The following is a 23,696-nucleotide window of genomic DNA, read 5'->3' on the forward strand; positions in this document are numbered from 1 at the left end:
AATTTGAGGACGTCGTCTTGGGCTTTTTGGGAAACATTCATCGACAATTTTTCACCGTTTTCTGACATTTTATAGACCAAACAACTAGTCGATTCCTCGATCATTCTACAGACTATTCATCCATAATAACGATCGTTTGTTGCAGCCCTAGTGTGTAAAATCACAAGTCCTCTGCCCGGCGGCATAACTCAGTCGGTTCATCATTGACGTTTCCGTGGTGATGGTAGCAGGAAGTGTCACTCTGGCTTGCCCTCTGCCACAGGTTTCTTACTGGGCAGCCTATAGCACACTGCGGCGGCTGCTTCCTCTAAAACTCTCTTGATTGGCTGCCTGTTCCTTGTTGTTCCGTTCACAGGAGGCAGCGGGGCGTCTGATTGGCCGTTCACTTCTCTGTCAATCTCCATAGTGGCTTGGCTCGGTTTCATGTTGAGGATCTTACAGAGGCCTTCGGCTTGTTCCTGAAGTTTGTTGATTGACTACAGCAAAAAAAATACATGTGCCAATAAAGCATCTATAGATCCATCTATAAAACTAGTTTGGTGTGTGTGTGTGTGTCAGAATCAGAAGATTTATTGTCAATGTACCAAATGAACAATGACATTTTTAGCGAGAGAGGGGGGGTGAGTGTGTGTGTGTGTGTGTGTGTTACCTTTATGACCTGGATGGCCTGCTTCACCATCCCAGGAGCTGCTGCTGACAGGTTGTTCATGATACTCTCTGGTCGAACACACACACACACACACACACACACACACACACACAAACAAACAGTGTAGTTACACACTAGGGCTGGGTAGCCTTCAAAAAGGTTTGACAGCGGTACCGGCACCGATACCGTGACTTCGATACCGGTTCCTAAAGAATACTTTTTTCGAAACCAATTTTATAAAACAAAAATAAATTTATTTATTTATTTTTCAGCTCCTACTACTACCTTGCCCATTTAATGTATGTCTGTGTATGTGTACATGTATATATGCATGTGTATGTATATGTGTATATGTATTTGTGTATGTACTGTACATGTGTATCTGTATGTAGACATATTTTTTAAATGTTCTATTTTTTGTATTTTACTTCATTGTTGTCGGTTGTGTTGTTCTTGGTTTTTCTCTGCCGTTTTTCTGGAAAAGCACTTTGTAAAGTACACATTATTAGATCTTGGTGGAAGCATGCTGCGTGCTGATTGGCTCACTGACGCTGATGAGATTTACTCCTTAGGGATTGAAATTGGGTATTGAATGACGAGGTATTTTTTGATACCAGATACTTTCGAGGCAATTCGGTCGGTGCCTAAAGAGTATTGAATTGGGTGTCCGGCCCTGGGTGAACACTGGTTTCTTTGTTCTGCGCTTCAGGAAACAAGCATCAAGTGGAAAATGTATAATAAATGAATCGACTTAGTTTGGGGAAATTTGTGGACCTTTGACACTGGCATATTTTAAAGGTCCCATGGCATGAAAAGTTCACTTTATGAGGTATTTTCACATTAATATGAGTTCCCCCAGCCTGCCTATGGTCCCCCAGTGGCTAGAAATGGTGATAGGTGTAAACCGAGCCCTGGGTATCCTGCTCTGCCTTTGAGAAAATGAAAGCTCAGATGGGCCGATCTGGAATCTTCCCTTTATGACGTCATAAGGAGAAAGGTTACCTCCCCTTTCTCTGCTTTGCCCGCCCAGAGAATTTGGCCCACCCACGAGAAAGAGAGAGACATCATGGCTTGAAAACAAGCGAAGCATGGCAGTTGGTCAATACAGTATTAGGGGACCACTAAGGCCTATATAAAAGAGACTTCAGATACAGTATTAGGGGACCACTAAGGCCTATATAAAAGAGACTTCAGATACAGTATTAGGGGACCACTAAGGCCTATATAAAAGAGACTTCAGATACAGTATTAGGGGACCACTAAGGCCTATATAAAAGAGACTTCAGATACAGTATTAGGGGACCACTAAGGCCTATATAAAAGAGACTTCAGATACAGTATTAGGGGACCATTAAGGTCTATATAAAAGAGACTTCAGATACAGTATTAGGGGACCACTAAGGTCTATATAAAAGAGACTTCAGATACAGTATTAGGGGACCACTAAGGCCTATATAAAAGAGACTTCAGATACAGTATTAGGGGACCACTAAGGCCTATATAAAAGAGACTTCAGATACAGTATTAGGGGACCACTAAGGCCTATATAAAAGAGACTTCAGATACAGTATTAGGGGACCACTAAGGCCTATATAAAAGCATCCAAAAAGCAGCATGTTATTGGACCTTTAAGATACTAACACATTCAAACAGGCGTCAGTGTTTGAATGTGTTTTCCTGCTACATTTAAATACACACTTGGCTCCAAAAGTCTACTGAAACTCACAAGGTGAACAAAAAGCACTGATGCGTTTAGGTGTTTCCGTTCAGAGGGGGTGAAACTTTCAACTGTCCAGCTTAAAGAGAAGTAGCCCTTCCTGATTATCATATAGGAAGAAAATGTATACCTAGGCCTAGGACAAAATACGACAGGATTCTCTAACTGGAGCTCAAGAAATGAAGTGTTATTTAGAAATGAGTTCTTTTTTACACGCTTGTGTGTTTTAGATGAATACGACAGTCTCGACAGAACAAACACATCCTGATCATGTTGATCCCGAACCCTGAACCATTGTGTATTGTGTGTATGTACAAGTGATTAAAAATAACAACCTTGTTTCGGATCTTTGACCACCTCTTGAGGTTTGACTGCGTGCTCGTACAGCTCCTGAAAATCACACAGCAGCAGATGTCAGAAAAGTGGACAAAGGACCCATCAGCTCTGGATACTGCAGCTATAAAGAGGTCTGTTTTATTTCTTTTCTCTTTGTGTATTTACAGATCTGTTCTTTAATCCTAATGGATGTTTTTGAGCTGTGACTGTGGTCAACAGTCTGCAAACTTTCTGTAAAGTGCAGTTTTCGTCCCACTCAGCTGTGATTGTTCCATAACACTGAGCTGTCAGTGTGCCTCACATCCAACACCATCGACACACTTCACTGCACATTTATCAGCCCTTAAAAGGAACACGCCGACTTACTGGGACTTTAGCTTATTCACCGTAACCCCCAGAGTTAGATAAGTCCATTCATCAGGGTTCATAAGCATTTTAACCAATACTTTTCGGCAAATTTCCATGACTATGTATTCCTGAAAATGTCAGTCATTATACAATAAGAATAGAAATCTGTGTTAAAGTTTACCCACAGATGTTTAACAATAAAATGAATGACAATTTATGTGGTTCATAGTGGGATTCGTAATATTGCGCCCCGAATAGAACGGTGAGGGTAGGACGACGTGAAAATATTATATATTATTATTATTAATCACATATTATTATGCTGTGTTAAAAAAAAATAATCCATGACTTTTCCAAAACTTTGTGGGTCTTTTTAAGTTTCCAAAAACCTTTCCAGGCATGGAATTTGCATTTTTTAAATTCCATAACTTTTCCAGGTTTTTTCAAAACGTATGAACCCTGATACATACCCTTCTCATCTCCGTGTGTGTCGTAACTCTGTCTGGCGCACCCACCGCTAGCCTAGCTTAGCACAGATCCTGGAGGTAACCGGCTCCATCTAGCCTACTGCTCCCAATAAGTGACAAAATAACGCCAACATGTTCCTATTTACATGTTGTGATTTGTATAGTCACAGCGCGTCCAAATAACGAGGTCACATGAGACACAGCCATCTTCTAACCGTATACATACTGGGAACTATATTCTCAGAAGGAGAAGCACTGCTACTTCTGCTACTTGGGCGGAGTGATTAGCGCAACACCTGAAAAGCCCCGTTGTTACTCTCTGCTCCTCACCACGGGGCTTCTCAGGTGCTGCGAGCATATCACTCCGCCCAAGTAGCAGAAGTAGCAGTGCTTCTCCTTCTGAGAATATAGTTCCCAGTATGTATACGGTTAGAAGATGGCTGTGTGTCATGTGACCATGTTATTTGTACATGTTGTGACTATACAAATCACAACATGTAAATAGGAAAACGTTGGTGTTATTTTGTCACTTATTGGGAGCAGGAGGCTAGTTGGAGCCAGTTACCTCCAGGATCTGTGCTAAGCTAGGCTAACGGTTGGTGCGTCAGACAGAGTTACAACACACACGGAGATGAGAAGGGTATGTATGGACTTATCTCACTCTGGGGGTTACGGTGAATAAGACAAAGTCCCAATAAGTCGGCGTGTTCCTTTAATAAAGACAAAGACACTGCGACACCCACCATGACTTTACGTTCAGCTTTGAGGGAGAGGACGGCATGAGGCAGGATCTGTTCTGGGTACTTACGCCGCCTCCTGGCGGTCTCAACAATGGTGTCATCCAGCAGGGTTTCCAGATTCAGAGCCTCGTCCTCGGCTGAGCGTTAGCGGTGGAGGGAGAGGAGGAACACAAACCGTAGTTTATTAAATAGAGCTGGATTTTAGATGACATGAACACTTTCTACTGATTGAGGACGCAATGTAAACCTTAAGCTCTTAAAACTAATTTGTATAGAGTGTGAAGACGCATAGTATGAATCACCTTCAACATCAGGTGCCTCATCCCAAGTCTGTCCGTTCACCAACACGTTGTCCTGAACAGCGGCTTCAAAATTCTGCGCAGATACAAATCATATTTCACGACTGAACACAGTTTCAACAAACGAAAAATGCAGCCATCATCAGATCACATCAAACAAAATGTCCATAATTCAGCTACAATGCATTATACACATTAATGTACACATAGGGCTGCCCTCTATTGGGGTCAGCCCTATGTTCCCACAGCCCAATGGTCCCACACACAGCCCTATGTTCCCACATTTCTAAGAATGTTTTTTTCACTGAAAATTAGGCCCTATGTTCCCACAGCCCCATGTTCTCGCATTTCTTGGATATTTTCAAAATTAGGTCTTGTATTCCTACATTTCCCTTCAATTTAAGCCCTATCCTCCCACAACATTTTTTAGGGTTAGGGTTGGTTAGGGGGATAAAATCTGATACAAATTTATGAAAAAGGAAATGTGGGAACATAGGGCCTAATTTTGGAGAAAAAAAATCTTAGAAATGTGGGAACTGTGGGAACATAGTGCCTAATTTTGAGAAAAAAATCTTAGAACTGTGGAAACACAGGGCTGTCGGAACATAGGCACGCTCCCCCTCTATTACCTTTTAGCCGAAATTACCAATTGAACGTAACAAGTTTTAAAAGGGCCTGTAATTGTGTTTTTGCTGGTGTGTATGAACGCTGAAGCAAAGCGAACATTAAATACGCCATTCTTCGAATGGGGTTTGGTCTGAAGTTCTCTGAGCCAGCGAGAGACAACGCTGCGTGCTTGTGGTAACAAACGCCTTTATACAAGCTGTCTTAAAGTCGGTTGATACTCGACAGGAACAGTTTGCTAATTCCTCTATTATCTCAAACAAATGTTACAGTTAACGTTGTTAACATTAGGATGTGAACAAACCGCCAGCAGCTCCTGCAGTAAAACTCGCTTCGTGTCCTCCGCAACGTCCGTCTGTCCGTCGAGAGCTGTCTTCAAAATGTCTTTGTATTTATCCATCTGCTTGATTACATGTTTCTTAGACGTTACTTGTACTCTGTACTCCTGGTTTGTTTCATCACTGGGTGAAGATTCGCTGTGTTCAGGCTCCATCTTTACCGCCAACTTTGTTTATATTTTTTTTGACGCAAACCGGAATTGAATACGTAACGCCCTGGTTCGACTGCCAATGTTACCCTCCGGAACTACAATTCCAGCGTCGCAGAAGAGTTCCGCCCTGCTGTAAGCTATGTTTTCCAAAGACAAAATGGGCAAATGTCGCAGTTTTCCAGTATAGTTTGCGCTCCTAGCTCTCATTATTTTTACGTTTTCAATGGAGTATGGCTTCGTTGACTGTCACTGTCATATATCAGCCCGTGAGTTTGAAGAGGTAAGCCGCAATAAGTTCACGTTAAACAACCTAAACAAGTAGCGTTGTTTTTAAAAAGTATTTGGCTCGTATGTCATTACATGCGTTGTAGACTGATATATGCTGTGTGTTAATGTCACACATATTCGCGTTTAATTAAAACAGCTGTATGTTGACCACAACACACGCTGTTGTCATTTATCATGCATCATGTCAGTCGTTCGCTACAGTTTTTCTTAAATAGTTTTTTCTAATTTCTGTTCCAACTTTTTTTTTTTTTTGTCTTTGCAGGATCTAGAGGATGTGATCCAAAGGACCAGGGAGGTCAGCTATAGTTCAACCATAGACTGGAAGTCTATGAGTTCAGCACAATGGAAATCAATCACAAATAACATACTGCTACCACTACTGTGTGTGTGTGTGTGTGTGTGTGTGTGTGTGTGTGTGTGTGTGTGTGTGTGTGTGTGTGTGTGTGTGTGTGTGTGTGTGTGTGTGTGTGTGTGTGTGTGTGTGTGTGTGTGTGTGTTCTTGTTTAACTATGTTCGTGGGGTCCAAAAACCGGGAATGCAGTATACTTGTGGGGTCCGTACAGCTTTGTGGGGTCAAAATGCTGGACCCCACAAGGTTAAAGGGCTGTTTGAGGGTTAAGACTTGGTTGTAGGATTAGGGTTAGAATTAGGTTATGGTTAGGGTGAGGGTAAGGGTTAAGGTTAGGCATTTAGTTGTGATGGTTAAGGTTAGGGTAAGGGGCTAGGGAATGCATTATGTCAATGACGGGTCCCCACAAAGATAGTGAGACGCACTAAGAGTGTGTGTGTGTGTGTGTGTGTGTGTGTGTGTGTGTGTCTGTGTCTGTGTCTGTGTGTGTCTGTGTCTGTGTGTGTGTGTGTGTGTGTGTGTGTGTGTGTGTAGGCTGGGGTAAAGACTTTGGTTGCAGTTACAGAAGAAGCCAGAGAGTTTGATAGAGTTCTCCAGCTGCAGGAACGGTCCGTATGTCTTCAGTGTTATGTAATCAGTCCTATGAAATACATAGTGTCTGTCTCATAAAATATGATATAGCGTGTGATGTAGATATACTTGTACAGTTGGCCAGTCTTTACTTAGATGAATAGAATGACATTGCAATTGCAATATGATTCACGACATTGGAGGGAATGATCAATTTTTTGTATCATTATTTTCATTTTCATTGAAACATATTAAAATGAAAATGATGATAGTGTGATTTTTGCGAGGATCTGTACCAAACAAAGATTTTTTTCTTTAGTCTGTAGGATAGGATTTGTAGGCCGGGAGCATTTCTGCAGCACCACAATACTTATTTAAGAATGGATTGACACATATTTTGCCTTTAACAAATATTGCATTGAGAGATGATCTTATGGAAAGTACCCCATGCCAATCTCTAGGTATGGTGAAGGGTATGTGATGATGTGGGGGTATTTTAATTCCAAAGGCCAAGGGAACTTTATCAGGATGCATAGTATCCTGGATCCATGAAATAACTGGCCTTTAGAAATAAAAATCTGCCTGCCTCTATGGGAATTTAACATAGGGGTGTGTATACTTATGCCCCCTGTATTTTAATGAAGAACATTTATTTATTTACGATACATTATTCATTCACAAAGAAAATTGGTGTCCTTAAAGGTTGGATTTTTCCTCATTTTTTTAATTAAGGCATTAAGATCAATTTCCAAAAGATGATTTTTTATTCCTCTTTTTAGTCAACTTTAGCATGGGTGTATTCACTTATGCTGAGCACTGTAAATGATTAGATAAATGAATGAATACAAATGAATGCATGTTCTGCCTGCAGAATATGTGGTTAAGGTAAAAGAAAACAAAAAAGCTAGTCAGGTATAATGCATACAATCCTTTTTTTCGGGTGGTCTAACTACCTCATATTCTGCATTGTCAATTAAACCAGTGGTTCTCAAACTTATTTTCAATAATGTACCCCCTTTGAATTTTCTTTTTTTTTTTTTTTTTTAAAGCCAAGTACACCCTTACCAACACTAAACATTTTTGGTAGAAAGAAAAGTCTATATATGTATATAAAGATGTACAGCACTGGCAGTGATTGATTTATTAAACAACAGCCTTGTAACTGAATTCCTTTAAATGCTACTTTTCAAATGTTTAGAATTATTTTAGGAATTATGTATTTTAAATTAGTATTTAGCAAAAATCTCATGTACCCCCTGCAGTACTCCAAAGTACCCCTAGAGGTGCGCGTACAACCATTTGAGATAACACTGAGCTTATTTTATTTTAGAAGCTGTTCATATGTTTTTGCATATTAACTGGAGAGTTAGCTGCAGAAACTGCACCTATTAGATGAACAGAGACAAAAGTATAAAGTCTTAACTAAAATAAATGGCAAAAGTGAAGTTCCAGAACCTTCCAAACTGTACCGACACTTAAGTGCAGATCTTAAATGTACGATGTAAAGAATAAAAAACTGTTGACACAGGCCCGTACAGCTGCTCTCAGCTGGAAAGCATTGTATTTATTATTCAGGGTGTTACCGTTGGACTTCTCTTCTCACAGTTATCCGGATCTGGTGGCTCCATGTTTCGGCATCCATCCGCTGCAGGGCGGCGAGGGCCCCACGCAGCGCAGCGTGAAGCCTCAGGTAGTAAAACAGGCCGCGCCCTCATCCATCTTTTGATTATTTTACTTAGTAGATTCAGAGAGAAACTGTATCCAGCCTGCTCAGTGGTGTCCCAGATGAGGAAAACACAAAGGGAGGGAATTCAGAGTGAGAGACAGAAAGAGGGAGGGAGGGTGGGACTCTGAGCCTCTGGAGGAGATGAAGGTGTATTTGTTTTTTTCTTTTTAAGTGCTCATATTATGCTTTGTGGCTTTTCCCTTTCCTTTATTGTGTTATATATCTTTTTTGTACATGTTATATGTTTACAAAGTGAAAAAGCCTAAAGTCCACCCCAAAGGGACGTACCATCTCCAACAGAAAACACTGTTCACAAACTGCTCCAAACAGCTCTATTGTAGTCCAGCCTTTACTTCAGAGACAAACGTGGTCACTTTGGAACACACGTTATAATGCTCGCCTAACTGCTAGCATGGCACGCCCTCATACTCTGCTTCTGACTGGCTAGTAGTCCTTACCTAGGTACTGAGCATGTGCGACTCCCAACAAAGATGGAATATGCAGCAATGTGCAGTACAACAAAAATATGGTGTTTTTTGAAAATTAAACCATGTAAACCTATTCTGATATAACCTCTAAACACAATTATGAACCTGAAAATGAGCATAATATGAGCACTTTAAGCTACGGTATTATCGAAAGTACAAAAATGTATACATGTCCTATAGAGTAGCTAGAATATTAATGTTAATATTTTATGCCTCTCACAATCCTTGAAAACTCCGTTAAAGGTTTTGTGGTAGTAGACTGAAGCTCACCAGAAATACCCATCATTTTTTAGAAGGGAAACTGACTTTTACTGTGGTTTTTATGTCTTCATGCATTCTTATTGTGTTGTGTTTCCTGCTGTTGTTTTCTCTGAACAATGTCCTCTTGTGATAAAATCTATCCCATAAAAGAGAATAAAGAGAAAATGTGAAGAAAATTCAAACAAGAGTTCTAAAACTAAAACAAAACTAAATGTAGCAATAGAGACTTAAAGAGAGTTAAGATGCAACTTAACTTTTTAAAAGTTGGTTGAACACCCAGGGTTTTTAATAGTTATAATAACGAGGTACATTCACATTTGTTTTCTTTGGGAAAATAACTATGCTCTCTATTCTTTAGCTGCACACCCATTCCCTGTGGTGCACTATCCACATATGTACCTGTTGTGTGTTAATGGTGAACTAGCTGCTGAATGAATGATGTCTTTCCCACAGGAGCTGGATGCTGCCCTTCCACAGTTCTTCAAACACAGGGAACGCCTCGTCGCTATCGGAGAGGTAGACTGCGCGCGCACGCACACACACACACACACAGTGCCTTTCACTATCTTTGTGGGGACCCGTCATTGACATAATGCATTCCCTAGCCCCTTACCCTAACCTTAACCATCACAACTAAATGCCTAACCTTAACCCTTACCCTCACCCTAACCATAACCTAATTCTAACCCTAATCCTAAAACCAAGTCTTAACCCTCAAACAGCCCTTTGAAGTTGTGGGGTTCAGCATTTTGGCCCCACAAAGCTGGCCGGACCCCACAAGTATACTGTATTCCTGGTTTTTGGACCCCACGACAACAACACACACACACACACACACACACACACACACACACACACAAGTTTGTATTTCCATCTTTTGAATGGCAAGTTTAGTTTTAACTAAATACTGAAGTTATTTGCATGTACTGTAGATGTGAACTGAGTTACCACCAGAGTAGTCTATATATCCACCACGCTCCACTTCCAGGATTGCTCCGTTGCCGACAGAAATTCCGCCGGATGTCACTCATTTTGGCCCGATGGACGTCACCTTCGTCTTTCTTTGTGTTGTAATTCTAAATCTTGTAATCCGGTGGATTAGTGAGGACTATGGTTAACTGCTCCTCAGATCTCTGCAGGGTAAATCCAGACAGCTAGCTAGACTATCTGTCCAATCTGAGTTTTCTCTTGCATGACTAAAACAACTTTTGAACGTACACATGTTCCACCAAAACAAGTTCCTTCCAGAGACTATTTTGCAGAGGCACCGTGGCTCCGTCCGGTGCTTAGCACCGTCCAAGACGATTGTGATTGGTTTAAAGAAATGCCAATAAACCAGAGCACGTTTTTCTCCCATCCCAGAATGCTGTGTGGACTAGCCAGACCTTCCTCCGCAGCTCTGTGGAGGAAGGTCTGGCAATACGAGACTACCACCAAAGTAGTTGAGTCTCAAATACTACTTAAAGATGTTCAATTTAAAGTACATTTAAAACAGATGAAAAAAATGTGTGATTATTCACGAGTTAACTAGGACACTTGTGCGATTAATCACGATTACAATTTTTAATCGATTGCCATCCCAAATTTCTATACCTGTTGGACCAAATACTGACATAATACATCCCAGAGGCCCTTCCTGTCACCTTAACATAATCCCTCCTTAACCTTTGAACAGCTCTTCAAAGGAGTAGCTCTCAAGGTCTCAAACTCCACATTGTTGCATCCTTTGTAATACACGACTGTCTCCGTTCATACAGAATTAAGATTACGCAGGCTTCCACACACGTGGCTGCTTATGTTATTTTAATTTTATTATGTATGTACCGTTTTTTTTTTGTGTATGTTCAAAATAAACTACAAACTAAAGTAAGCTAAACAACAGCTCTTCAAAGACAGAGGACAAGGTGTCCTCACTCTCAAGGTCTCAAACTCCAATTGGTCCTCCACACCAGCGTTTTAGACACATTGTTGCATCCTTTCTATTCCACGAGAATTTAGATCACACAGGCTTTAATAAAACAACGGCCCATTATCACACACTCATATGCACAAAGTTAACAAATCCTAACTTTAATGTGCCTGCTGGTAAAGTAAAGTAGTTAAAACTCCCATCTGACCTTGTGAGGAAAAGTGAATGAGCACTGAGCAGTGTTGGTCACAATGCACACACACACACACACACACACACACACACACACACACACACACACACACACACACACACGAGTCAGGTTGCATATTAACAATACTGCAACATAAGCTAACCGACGCCTTAGGTGCATGCATATATTGAAGGAATATTATACCACTTAGTTGTGTCTTTTTACTCAGAAATGTCCTAGTTCATGGCCTCTTGACCCTGTGTGTCATATAATTGAAGTATTGTGTAATACTGTTTCACAAGAGTGTCTTTGTCTGATGAAAACATGTTGGAGCTAGAGGAAGTTATTATACAGTATATGACACACAGGGTCAAGATGTCCAAAGTGGTTCAGTTGCCTAGCAACGGAGTAGAAAGTAGAATTTGTGAAGGCCTTGCGATGACCTTGCACTATAACTGATAACAGCGGGATGCACCGTTTTGTGGAGGAGGAACCTGAAGAGGATAAGAGAGAAGGGCAGAGAAAGGTACGGGGTCAGAACTCTGAGAGACTGTTGTTGTTAGGGCGAGAGAGAAATGGTCTTAAAGGACTTCTGATCCTTATGCATAAGTTGTATTTTGCTTGCAATATCATTTTTACTAAAGTTTGTTATAGACTAACTGAACGAATCCTGTGTACTGATTTTCTGGTCTACCATTCGTATGTAATAAGGAACAAGATACCTTCGTTAGTTAGAGATAAAGTGAAAAATAAACCCACTGGCCAGACCTTCCTCCACAGCGCTGTGTAGGAGGGTCTGGCTAGTCCACACAGCATTCTGGGCTGGGAGAAAAACGTGCTCTGGTTTATTGGCATTTCTTTGAACCAATCACAATCGTCATGGGCGGTGCTAAGCTCCGCATGGAGCCGCTGCAAAATAGCCTCTGGAAGGAACTTGTTTTGGTGGAACGTGTGTACGTTCAAAAGTTGTTTTAGTCAGATTAAACTCAATAGAGAACTGCGATCACGTATGTATAGTGTTGTTTTCGTCAACGAAAATTATGACTAAATGTCGTCGTCAACGAACCTTTATCACGTGACGAAAACGAGACGAGACGCAACGTAAATGCTTGTCATGTGACGATGACTTTAATTAAATGTATAATGCAATATTGTTGATGAATAAAAACAAGACTAAATGTGGTTTACAAAATAAAAACTATGCTAAAATGTCTCTTCATTTTCGTTGACCAAAACGAGACGAGACAAAATGTTGTAACGTTATTTCGTCTCGTTTAGTCGTGTTATTATTATTCAGGTCGCACTGCGCAGACGCAGGCGACGTTACTTCCTCAAGCCCTGTCGCGGCATTATTTAATTTCGAAGATGCAGCGGTGAGTTAGAGAGTGAGACGAGCGTAAACGACAACTAACAAAATGAAGTCTGACACAGAGAAAGCTGGGACCGATGGCCGGCCGGCCAGCCGGAGTTCATCTTTGGCAGAAAAAGAATAAACGGCATTTGGAAAAACGTTCATTACATAGAAGTGGAAAAGAAAACGGAATGTGTTGTGGAAAAAGATGGGGAGAAATGCGGCCACAAAATCACAGGAAAAAACCACCACGAACCTTAAGAGACCTCTCAAGACTAAATGAACGAATCCTGTGTAGTGATTTTCTGGTCTACCATTCGTATGTAATAAGAAACAAGATACCTTCGTTAGTTAGAGGTAAAGTGAAAAATAAACCCACTTACAATGACGTCGTTTCAACAACTCTAACTTTAAAATACAGCTTAGTTGCCTTTTAGTTTGACATACCCATCAGTAAGTCATCATGTAAAATAATAAAAAGCATAGTTTTTTGAAAACATCATTATAAGTGGAGCTAGTAGTTAATCTTTTTTATTAACAACATCACTGTCCCAAAACACTAAACTGGCTGATACTACACACACACACACACACACACACACACACACACACACACCCTTCATTCTGTCTCTGCCTGTTGAGGAATGTGTGTGTTTGTCAGAGCAGATTTTAGGCACCGCAGGGCTAAGTCAACAGTCCCAGAGTCCCATTTCCATAACTGTTATTTTTATGGATCGGGTTGGAAGCACAGTGAGGTCTGCCCCCACTGCTTTTTCTGATTCGGATTCTAAAGACTTGATTTGACTTGAAAGCAAAAGTTTTTGACATGTAAAATCATTTTCTTTTTTAAAATACACAAAATGAAGACAGCACTATGCAGCCATTAGATAGCTCCACATCTGTAATTGTCATTATGTAATGTTTACAGTGACCATTAGGAGGCCTTTAAAAACTTTGACATTTGACTTACTTTGTACAATTAATAAGACGAAACGTCTTCTTGAACTTTTTCATCTCCTGTGCTGGACAGGAACGTTTGAGCAACTACAGTAATCTTTCTAATAAAACCACAACACACACGTGGGCTCCTATGAGGCTCTGGCAGTGGGCTAATGGCTCCTGGGATACTGCGAGTAATATCGTCGTCTACTTTTGTTTCCAGATTGGTTTAGACTTCACGCCGTGGTGTGCTCCCACTCAGCAAGACCGAGACGGCCAGATGGATGTCTTCATTAAGCAGCTAAACATCGCCAAGGAGCTTGACCTGCCTGTGTGAGACCAGTAGGAGAAAATAATACGGTTGCATGTTTGTCACTTCTATTTTATTTATTGTCCTGCTGCTGAACCAGAGAGGTTGGTTTTCATAGATTCAATTCAATTTTATTGATTGTGTCAAATCATAACAAAAGTTATCTTGGGACACTTTACAGGTAGAGTAGGTCTAGAACACACTCAGACACACTTACAGTAGTCTCGTATAGCCAGACCCTCCTCTACAGCGCTGTGGAGGAGGGTCTGGCTAGTCCACACAGCATTCTGGGCTGGGAGAAAAACGTGCTCTGGTTTATTGGCATTTCTTTGAACCAATCACAATCGTCATGGGCGGTGCTAAGCTCCGCATGGAGCAGCTGCAAAATAGCCTCTGGAAGGAACTTGTTTTGGTGGAACGTGTGTACGTTCAAAAGTTGTTTTAGTCAGATTAAACTCAATAGAGAACTGCGATCACATATGTATAGTGTTGTTTTTTGTCAACGAAAATTATGACTAAATGTCGTCGTCAACGAACCTTTATCACGTGACGAAAACGAGACGAGACGCAACGTAAATGCTTGTCATGTGACGATGACTTTAATTAAATGTATAATGCAATATTGTTGATGAATAAAAACAAGACTAAATGTGGTTTACAAAATAAAAACTATGCTAAAATGTCTCTTCATTTTCGTTGACCAAAACGAGACGAGACAAAATGTTGTAACGTTATTTCGTCTCGTTTAGTCGTGTTATTATTATTCGGGTCGCACTGCGCAGACGCAGGCGACGTTACTTCCTCAAGCCCTGTCGCGGCATTATTTAATTTCAAAGATGCAGCGGTGAGTTAGAGAGTGAGACGAGCGTAAACGACAACTAACAAAATGAAGTCTGACACAGAGAAAGCTGGGACCGATGGCCGGCCGGCCAGCCGGAGTTCATCTTTGGCAGAAAAAGAATAAACGGCATTTGGAAAAACGTTCATTACATAGAAGTGGAAAAGAAAACGGAATGTGTTGTGGAAAAAGATGGGGAGAAATGCGGCCACAAAATCACAGGAAAAAACCACCACGAACCTTAAGAGACCTCTCAAGCCATTCCATAATGAAATTGAGGTAAGTCAAGACATTAACATAACGTTGCTTTCTATTTTAGAAAGCTAATGCCAACTCATGAGGCTGTGGTTAATGTGTCTCATTTTAACATTAGCTTTCTTAACTGGAGCTGAAAACGACTGAGACAAACGTGTGTGTGTGTGTGTGTGTGTGTGTGTGTGTGTGTGTGTGTGTGTGTGTGTGTGTGTGTGTGTGTGTGTGTGTGTGTGTGTGTGTGTGTGTGTGTGTGTGTGTGTGTGTGTGTGTGTGTGTGTGTGTGTGTGTGTTCTTAGTTCTTACTCCGTGTGTACTAACCATCCCTTGTTGGCCAACATTTTGGTTTTGTCTATACTACTAGGTAAACTGTATTGACTGGATTAAATAGAATTGCATTACTAAAAAGAGACTAAAATACAATTTTAACTGACTAAAACTAGACTAAAATGTCATCAGTTTTCGTCGACTAAAACTAGACTAAAATAGTCATGGATAATCCTGACTAAAATAAGACTAAAATGCTCAGACTTTTAGTCGACTGAAACTTGACTAGACTAAAAAGAGTATGAACGTGCCAGCTTGACAGGCCGCCAAAAACAAGCCTGCCTTTGACTTGCAGCTTCTGTGACGTCTTTCTCCGTTGCTCTGATTGGTTGTAGGTCTATCCAATTGAGTGCAGAGGCATTTTCTCTCCTGATTCGGTTGAAACACGCCCCATAATCACAGCCCAATGGAGCAGTATCAGACTCATGTTCTGACTAGAATCTGAGTATGACCACGTCAGGCTAGAGATGTCGTGTTTTGTGAAATGTTGTTATCAGAAATGTGATTGTCTTTTGTGAAATGTCATTGTGTTTTGTCCTTCAGATGTAGCTATCCACCAATTTTTCTACTTTTCTCTCTGAATGTGAATTAAAATGTGACTCCAGTGCTGATGATGACCCTTTTTGTTTCCCGTTTTCTGCACAGGAACGTCCACTCCCGATCAGCTGCTAAGGTCGTCATAGCGACCATGAGAGAACAAGGTGGGTGTCCCGCTCTACTTTGTGCATTTACACGGCTGCGAAACCCACGTTTTGGACGTGCCGTTGTTGTGATTTGTCCGTCAGGTGTCAGTCGGGCTCTGCTTCATAACTTTGCGGGGAAGCCGGCGGTAGCTCTGGAGGGTGTGAAGGCCGGATTCCTCTTCTCCTTTCCCCCCGCTGTCTGCAGGAACCAACAGGTCGGCGTGAAATCACACTTCTCGTGGGTTTGATCATTTTGAAAAGAATTTACAGATGTATTTTAGAAGCCATAAGGATACAAAAAACCAGAAAACAATTATTGAGCCGTTGTTCCATAAAAACCTTCCATCGTCAGTACAAGTATCCATCTTGTGGTTGTGTGTATCTTATGGTATTTATGATTATATAGGTAGGGTAAATCCTTGGGGAATTTACTTTATGTTCAAGCCAAAGAAGTTAATATGTGCTTATGCACCCAAATGAGTGCATACATCATCATTAAAATGGTCTTTGGTGTCATGTGATTGTGCAACAGAAACGTTTGTGTCTGCATTTTTCTTGCATTTTTGCAATCCATACAACTTGAGCTGAACTTTGGCTTTGCTGCAGCCATATAAAATATGCAGATGAAGTCTAGTATGTTCTCTCTGACACGTGAAGAAACCCACCCATCTTATAGAATGCACACTATTTAGCAATAGGAGACATGTGAATGAATAGTGTGCAAGTTGAATTTCAGTTTAATACTGCCTAAACAGTCCCTCCAGAAAAACGCAATTATGCGATCGCATAATTCAACGCATAATCAGCCAAAGTCCGCATATTAATGCGGTGGCCGCATTTTTTCAAATACGCCGCACTTTCGCCGCATAAATTGCCGATTTCCACGCAAAACATGCGGGGCATGATTTCATAATCCCCGCGTTTTCGTTGCAAAAAAGTCACATATATCTTAGCAGAAAGTTGAAAAATGTTGCGTTTACTTCACACAAGAGCAGCCATTTTCCCCTGTTGCCATGGGAACGTTATGAAGTGACGTGAACATCATCGAAAAGCTGCAAACCCCGTGATGAAGTCATGATGAAACCGCAATTTTTGCAAGTTCCCGCAATTTCATCGCATAAAATTGCAGAAATATGCCGCATATTCCATTGCATTTTTTAAGAAAACGTGCCGCATAATCAAGGATTTTTGCCCGCAACAATCACAAAAAAACTCCGCATTTTTCTGAAAGGACTATATAACAATGCCTCTATATGACCTACAGAAGCAAACAATACAATCAGAGAGAAGATTGGCTATTTGTATAAAGTTATTCTTAAAGCCTCTGCCTGGGTCAGATTCCCGCCAAATCAGACCAAACGATTTACACCACACATTGTTTACAATTTTCCAGGCAAAGTTTGGCAGTGAGTCGTACGTTGGCCAGTTAAAAGGAAGCAGGAGAAGATTTAATTTTGTGGTTAGGGCTGATACTGGGGCAGAATCAGCAAAGAGAAAAGGAAAAGAATTGAAGTTAGATCAAAAAAAGCTAAAAGGGACAGTGGTAGGACACGGGCGAAAAGATGAGACAACCTTGGTCGCTCATTCAACAGATGGAAAGAATTCAAAATCGATCCTAAATTGGTAGCAGATCTGTAGTTCCAATGAGACATAAGGATAACGGTAATGGTAACGGTAATGGACAATTCCACTTCCAACCTGTAGGGGGATCGAAGCGGAAAAGTTCTTTAGTGTTGCTTTAAGTTGCATCAGTCCAACATAATGACGATAACACAGATTTCATTACCACCATACAGAGAGACAAACTGATCAAGCAGATCCCGCTGGAACACATCTGTCTCGAAACTGACTCTCCTGCACTGGGGCTCGACAAGCATGTAAGTTTCAAAATGTTTAAATTTCATCATGTTTAAAGAGCCCCTATTATACTTCTAGAGCATATTTGTACTCTTGGGGTCTCCTAGATTAGGCTTACATGCTTTGATGTTTAAAAAACGTATTATGTTTCTCATACTGCCCATACAGCTCCTCTGTTTGAAACACTCTGTGGCCACGCCTTCCTGAAAAGCCCAGTCTGCTCTGATTGGTCAGCTGGCCTACTCTGTTGTGATTGGTCAATCAAATCCAAACAAGCCACTGGGCAGACTGTGCTTGCTCAGGCAGCACCTATGGGCAGAGTGAAATGTTTATTTTGTACTTTGTATATCTATTACATACACAAAAAACTGGTTAACACACTTAAAGATGGAAGAAAAAAAAATGCATAATCGGGGCTCTTTAAATTGTGCCACACAGCTGCTTCTCCTTTGCAGATGTTTTTTTAAATCACTTCCTGTCTCTTTCTGTCTCCCAGGTGAGGAACGAGCCCTGTAACATCGTTCTGTCCTGCCGGTACATCGCTGACGTCAAAGGTCTGTCGTCGCAAACTGTTCAGCTCATCACCGCACAAAATGCACGCCGACTTTTTCCCAAAGTTGACGCTCACCTGCAGTACACATGTTTCTGAAATGCAATGTTTGGCCTGAGGGTGGCGCCAGAGGCAACTTAAAGAAAGGAGTTATTTTTGCTCGCAGGTTTCTCTATAGAGCTCCCCCTACAGCTTCGGAATAGATATTTGGCAACACTGTCGTAAAAACTCGTTGGCGACTCTCTCCCCTTCCATCTTCTCCCTCTGGTCATGTGCATTTGTTTTCAAAGAAGCCGGCGAACGCACGGAGCCATGTCCACTGAGGTAGACAGCTAGTAAGCTGACAAGTAAGCCCGTAACAGACAGTAATCATAATAAAAACCTTTACAGACAATAGCAAACATCCTGAGGTCACAATAACAAGAAATACAAAGATTAAACTGAGTTTATCCCAAAGATACTTAATAATGCAACAGCAAGAACGCAGGTCAGCATCAGATTTGACAGCCTTCTGTTTGTCTCAGTTCTCGCCATTCTGAAAACGCAGGTCTGATGTTTACTCGTGTCTGACTCCTCGCTCGGTCAGTCTGCCGTTTCCTCTTCCTCTGTTCCTCCGACAATGCTTTCCTAGCTTTCTGCTTCTTTTTTGCTGGCTCAGCCATGACGATAGTGTGAAAAACTCCATCGCTACCTTGTTCTTCTAGCTAGCCGGTTCCTGGATGGGGGCGTGTATGTGTGCAGTGCCGTAAAGCAATTTGTTACATCGCGAGACCTGATATCATGCGATACTTCCTGACGCTGAGGCCGGCGGCCACCATTCAACCTGAAAAAGTCATATAACCATTCCAATGAACATTTCACAATTTAACATTTCATCACTATAGGCTGTGCTTTGTTAGGGCGATTTCACACCTGCCTTGGGAGTTTGTTTGCCCCGCTGGTGCGGAACAAACAAGCGTACCGAGACCTGCTTGATGAGGTGGTCTTGGTACGCTTTCAATCGAACTCTGGAGCGGTTTGTTTGTGGTGAGAACGTGATCCGACCTTGCGCCGCGCCAACTATATTTATACTCCAGTCTGAGCTCATATCTGCTGTAGTCAGGTGGACTTAGCAATATGCGATGCTGCAGAGCAGCCAAACTGTAGAAGACAGCAGTTAAGCTCGGCGTCCGTCACTCGCATTTCCGTGGTCGAACCAGCCGCCACTAAAGTTGGAGACAGACGACGGCAGAGCAGAGCGAAGTGTAAGTGACCAGAACGGATGTAGCAACATCGCTCACGAAACAATTTCCGATTATTTAAATGAAATGAGCTGATTTGACCTTTGAGTCATATTCCAGAACACAGGAAATGACACGTTTTGGTACTGTAGGAATATTTTATTAAGAGTATGTGTGTATATGCTAGTTGCAACAGAGCTCTGTGCAGTCAAATTGAGGAAGTGGTTAAAAGTACTCCGGATGACCTTTTGCATGCACAGAAGGTTAAGCTTAAGTCATGAAAATAGTGTAGGCCTTATGGCTTACAAGTGCATTTTTTAAAGATTACGAGAACAAGAAGAGGAGGTTACAGTTACACCACAAAGAGGCCCCAACCCTGACATGTGTGGTGTATGAAGATAGCAGTTTCTGCCTAGAGACAGAGGAGGACACCGCCCTGCAAGAAGAGGATAAGAACACAGGGATCGTGCAGAACGGGGCTCACAACTTGACAGAGACTTTGCTGACCTGAGCTCCGTACACTCGTGTTTGAAGCTAGGGAAACTTAGTGTCATTTGTGAACCCACATATGTGTTGTAAACGTAACTGCTGGACTTAGTAAACTCTGCTTGACTTGAATCTATCGTCTCAGATTTGCTCCTTGAGTTCTGGTGTCATAAGTCCCATCAACAGATGCGCGGGAATTAGTGTGGTTCGAGTAATTGGAGTCAGATCCGGATACGGCCTTCGGGCCTGTATTTTCAACAATAATTCCTTACAGTACGCTTGGATTTTTCCAGGTGTAACCAAACCAAACCAAGGGGAAACTGCTCCAAGTTTACAAACTCCTCAACTGATTCGCATCAGAGTGAACAAACTTTAGGTTTGAAAACGCCACTAGACTCAGCTGCATTCTGAGCTTAATACTAACTTAAGCAGGCTAAAAAAACAGTTTTACCACATAATGCACAGTGACGCTAATGATAGCGTAATGTAAGCATGCTCTATTAGCATTTAGCTCAATGCACAGCTAGGGCTGAAAAAGATTTAGTCGTGCGTAATTACACTGGTTAAGATATTTTACTCCGGAGCAAATTTTTGGACTAATAGGACAACAGTAACTCAAAGTACACAGAAATATACATATACAGGAATATTTTACTATGATGTATTCTGTTTTGTGTTTATGGAAATAAAACACTGAAAGTTGAAGTGTTGTTCAGCTCCCATGTGTATTTCAATCAGGAGAGACTTCATTGCAGATATGCAAAGGTTTATTGTACATATGTATGATGAAATGTACGGAGTCTTTGGAGATTAGACTCCATCATTGTAAAATAATTTTTTAAAGGGGTAGAGAAACAGGACATATCCCCCAATGGAGTATAGACACTGGTGGTGGCGGTGAAGGAGCCCGAAGACGGGACTGAAGGAGTCGACAGGAGCGGTCTGCTGGAGGAGGACCCAGGGTGCCGCGGGTGACGATGACTGGAGGTGGAGGGGGGGAGGAGGGTTGCACGCTTTGCCTGAAATGACAGCTGACGCAGAAGGGAGAGAAACAGATTTAAAGCAGGGATGCCATGCTGTGATTGGCTCATGAAATTCATGGCCTATTCTGAATGGTTTAACTGCGAGAGAGCGGTGATTGAAGTTATTTGAAGTCTTCCTGAAAGAATTCACGCTGAGCTCCATTAGTTGTTTTAGCTTGTGGGTTCTCGTCAGGCTACGGCCGCCTACACCAGCTGTGATTCATCTGGAAGAGAAGAAAAGAGGCATTTTAGATTATTATAGACAGAATATTTAGATTATATTCTCGATGAATCAATTAGTTGTTCGAACTATAAAATGTCTGAAATAGTAAAAATGTCAATCAGTTTTGCCTAAAGCCCAGGATGACATCCTCAAATGTCTTGTTTTGTCCACAACTCAAAGATATTCAGTTTACTGTCACAGAGGAGAGAAGGAACTAGAACATATTCACATTTAGGAAGCCTGAATCAGAGAATTATTTACTTTTCATAAAAGAAATGACTTAAACCGATTAATCGACTGTCAAAACAGTTGCAGACTCATTTAATAGTTGACAACTAATCGATTCATCTTTGCATCTCCACTTTCATTCCAGTTTTCCTATACACACACAAAAGAAATACAGTCATCAAATCTATAATGGCACTAGACAAATATCACAGCATAGCTTTGTAGGGGTGTGCAAAAACATCGATTCACATTAGAATCGCGATTCAAGCTCTACCGATTCAAAATCGATTCATAGAATTCAAAAAATCGATTCATATTGTGAATTTTTAATTGTACGTCTACTGCAATGCAGAAAAGTAACTACATTTACATACTGTGAATCGTTTTTTTAATCGAGAATCGATTTTGAATCGAATCTTGAGCCTAAAAATCGATATTGAATCATGACATTTTCTGAATTGTGCACTTTTTTAGCTTTGGCACTTTTTAGAAACTACATTAATCTGTGTAAGTTCCTGTGGGAATGTTGTAGTTTTAAATATTGAGCTTCACCTCCCTCCAGGCCCTCAGTATGTATTTTTTTTACAGATATTAATTATGGAATTAATTATAGACATTGACACACACACACACACACACACACTCTGTAACTTCCCAAAGAGACATTAGGTCTACAGGGATATTTCAGTAAAATCTCCAAAAATAAGCCTTCTCACAGCTCTCTTCGAAGTGCCTTCTCTCCGGGAGCTTGGAGGGGGGCGGACGCTGGCCGCGGGCCGCCCTGCGCTGCGGCCCGTCGGTCAGAGCGCTGAGGAGCAGCGGGCTGGTCCGCAGGTGACTCCTGTAATGCCTCCTCTGGGTCCTCTCCCAGGACTGCTGGGGAGTCATCTCCACCTGACACCACGTCTCCCTCCGCCGGTTCAGCTCCAGGAGAGCCCGCTGCTCTTCAGGTCCCGACATTGTGTGTTTGTTTTGGTGTAGCCTATTTTTCTTGTTATGAAGTTATTTATACAGTCTGCGGTTATAAATTATCCAAAGTGTAGTCACTTTGTGATCCTACTGTTTCCATGGCAAAGGGAAACCTGAAGAAGAGCGCCAAAGATCTTTTATGTTTGGAGAGATGAGTTACTCCATCCAGAGTTTAAAACACATAACACAAGTTCTTTCTGTCTTATCAAAAGTTGGAGCTTTGAGATCCCCCCCAAACACACACACACACACACACACACACACACACACACACACACACACTTTGCTCTTCTTAAAGTCACTGAAAAATAACCCCATAAATGTTTTGACTATTACTTTTTTAAATACAGATTTTAGATTAGATGGGCCTAAAAATACGGTATAATGTAATGTATCACATGCTATTAAATGTAAATGGACTGTATTTATATAGCACCTTTCTAGTCTTAATGACTACTCAAAGCACTTTCACATATTACAGGAACCATTCACCATTCACACACATTCATACACTGTGGCCGAGGCTGCCGTACAAGGTGCCACCTGCTACTCAGATAAACATTCACACACACATTTACACACCCATAGCGCAGCATCGGGAGACATTCAGGGTTTAGTGTCTTGCCCAAGGACACTTTGACATGGGACTGCAGGGCCAGGGATCGAACCGCCAACCTTCCAATAGGTACACGACTTGTATATATTTGTTTTTGTATTCTATTCTATTATTATTTCATGTATATTGTATCCTATTATGTAATGTATATTCTGTATGTGTGCTGTGTGTCTGATATTTTGCTGCTGAAAACAGAGACAGAGTGAGACTCCTCTCAAACAAAAGCAACACGGAAGTCAGAGGTTATCTGATCCTCCTGACATAGACCTACGCACAACAGAGACATTAGACTAGTGCAAAGAGTAGCTTGTTGTAGCCTCAGTAGAACAGGAATGTACAGATTAATTTAATCATTACAACCTGAGTAAATA

The 23,696-nt window shown here is 41.4% G+C and overlaps 4 protein-coding genes across 7 annotated transcripts in view; 2 read left to right on the forward strand and 2 right to left on the reverse strand.

Moving 5' to 3' along the window:
* Positions 1 to 5,789, reverse strand: nsl1 (NSL1 component of MIS12 kinetochore complex). The gene is made up of 6 exons (XM_031307905.2): positions 5,485 to 5,789; positions 4,560 to 4,632; positions 4,261 to 4,394; positions 2,702 to 2,756; positions 650 to 717; positions 1 to 476 (listed from the first exon to the last, which is right to left on the reverse strand). The coding sequence occupies exons 1-6, from the start codon at positions 5,671 to 5,673 to the stop codon at positions 237 to 239; spliced, it is 759 nt and encodes a 252-aa protein (XP_031163765.1). The 5' UTR covers positions 5,674 to 5,789; the 3' UTR covers positions 1 to 236.
* tatdn3 (TatD DNase domain containing 3) lies at positions 5,762 to 20,399 on the forward strand. 4 transcript variants are annotated; one of them, XR_004895813.1, is made up of 12 exons: positions 5,762 to 5,950; positions 6,221 to 6,253; positions 6,842 to 6,915; positions 8,483 to 8,567; positions 9,806 to 9,868; positions 13,968 to 14,077; positions 16,117 to 16,172; positions 16,257 to 16,369; positions 17,951 to 18,031; positions 18,508 to 18,715; positions 19,422 to 19,477; positions 19,542 to 20,399. XR_004895813.1 is itself a non-coding variant. In XM_031307904.2 (11 exons), the coding sequence occupies exons 1-11, from the start codon at positions 5,894 to 5,896 to the stop codon at positions 20,290 to 20,292; spliced, it is 918 nt and encodes a 305-aa protein (XP_031163764.1). In that variant the 5' UTR covers positions 5,762 to 5,893; the 3' UTR covers positions 20,293 to 20,399. The 4 variants fall into 4 exon arrangements, 1 of the variants encoding a protein (XP_031163764.1); XR_004895811.1 differs by having other exon boundaries at positions 16,117 to 16,369; XM_031307904.2 differs by lacking the exon at positions 19,422 to 19,477 and having other exon boundaries at positions 18,508 to 18,565; positions 20,105 to 20,399.
* Positions 19,382 to 23,696, forward strand: part of flvcr1 (FLVCR heme transporter 1) — a 26,696-nt gene continuing 22,381 nt past the window's right edge. Inside the window, exon 1 of the mRNA XM_031307899.2 lies at positions 19,382 to 19,392. The gene's annotated coding sequence lies outside the window, so the exon portion shown is untranslated. The remainder of the gene's footprint in view (positions 19,393 to 23,696) is intronic.
* On the reverse strand, positions 21,391 to 22,889 carry LOC116055859 (spermatogenesis-associated protein 45-like). Its single transcript, XM_031307906.2, has 2 exons — positions 22,457 to 22,889; positions 21,391 to 21,513 (listed from the first exon to the last, which is right to left on the reverse strand). Exons 1-2 carry the CDS (start codon positions 22,698 to 22,700, stop codon positions 21,494 to 21,496), a joined length of 264 nt encoding a protein of 87 aa, XP_031163766.1. The 5' UTR covers positions 22,701 to 22,889; the 3' UTR covers positions 21,391 to 21,493.

Source organism: Sander lucioperca, chromosome 19, assembly GCF_008315115.2.
Source record: "Sander lucioperca isolate FBNREF2018 chromosome 19, SLUC_FBN_1.2, whole genome shotgun sequence".
Lineage (NCBI taxonomy): Eukaryota > Metazoa > Chordata > Actinopteri > Perciformes > Percidae > Sander > Sander lucioperca.

What these genes read in the sequence shown, in the direction of transcription:
- nsl1 (XM_031307905.2), bottom strand. Translation starts at nt 5,673, where the DNA reads ATGGAGCCTGAACACAGCGAATCTTCACCCAGTGATGAAACAAACCAG. An exon ending in TGAGGCACCTGATGTTGAAG is followed by an intron (nt 4,395 to 4,559) that starts GTGATTCATACT and finishes GCTAACGCTCAG; the next exon opens with CCGAGGACGAGGCTCTGAAT. An exon ending in GGTCAAAGATCCGAAACAAG is followed by an intron (nt 718 to 2,701) that starts GTTGTTATTTTT and finishes GTGTTCGACCAG; the next exon opens with AGAGTATCATGAACAACCTG.
- tatdn3 (XM_031307904.2), top strand. Translation starts at nt 5,894, where the DNA reads ATGGAGTATGGCTTCGTTGACTGTCACTGTCATATATCAGCCCGTGAG. An exon ending in CAGCCCGTGAGTTTGAAGAG is followed by an intron (nt 5,951 to 6,220) that starts GTAAGCCGCAAT and finishes TTGTCTTTGCAG; the next exon opens with GATCTAGAGGATGTGATCCA. An exon ending in AGCGACCATGAGAGAACAAG is followed by an intron (nt 16,173 to 16,256) that starts GTGGGTGTCCCG and finishes TTTGTCCGTCAG; the next exon opens with GTGTCAGTCGGGCTCTGCTT.
- LOC116055859 (XM_031307906.2), bottom strand. Translation starts at nt 22,700, where the DNA reads ATGTCGGGACCTGAAGAGCAGCGGGCTCTCCTGGAGCTGAACCGGCGG. An exon ending in AAGGCACTTCGAAGAGAGCT is followed by an intron (nt 21,514 to 22,456) that starts GTGAGAAGGCTT and finishes CTTCTCTTCCAG; the next exon opens with ATGAATCACAGCTGGTGTAG.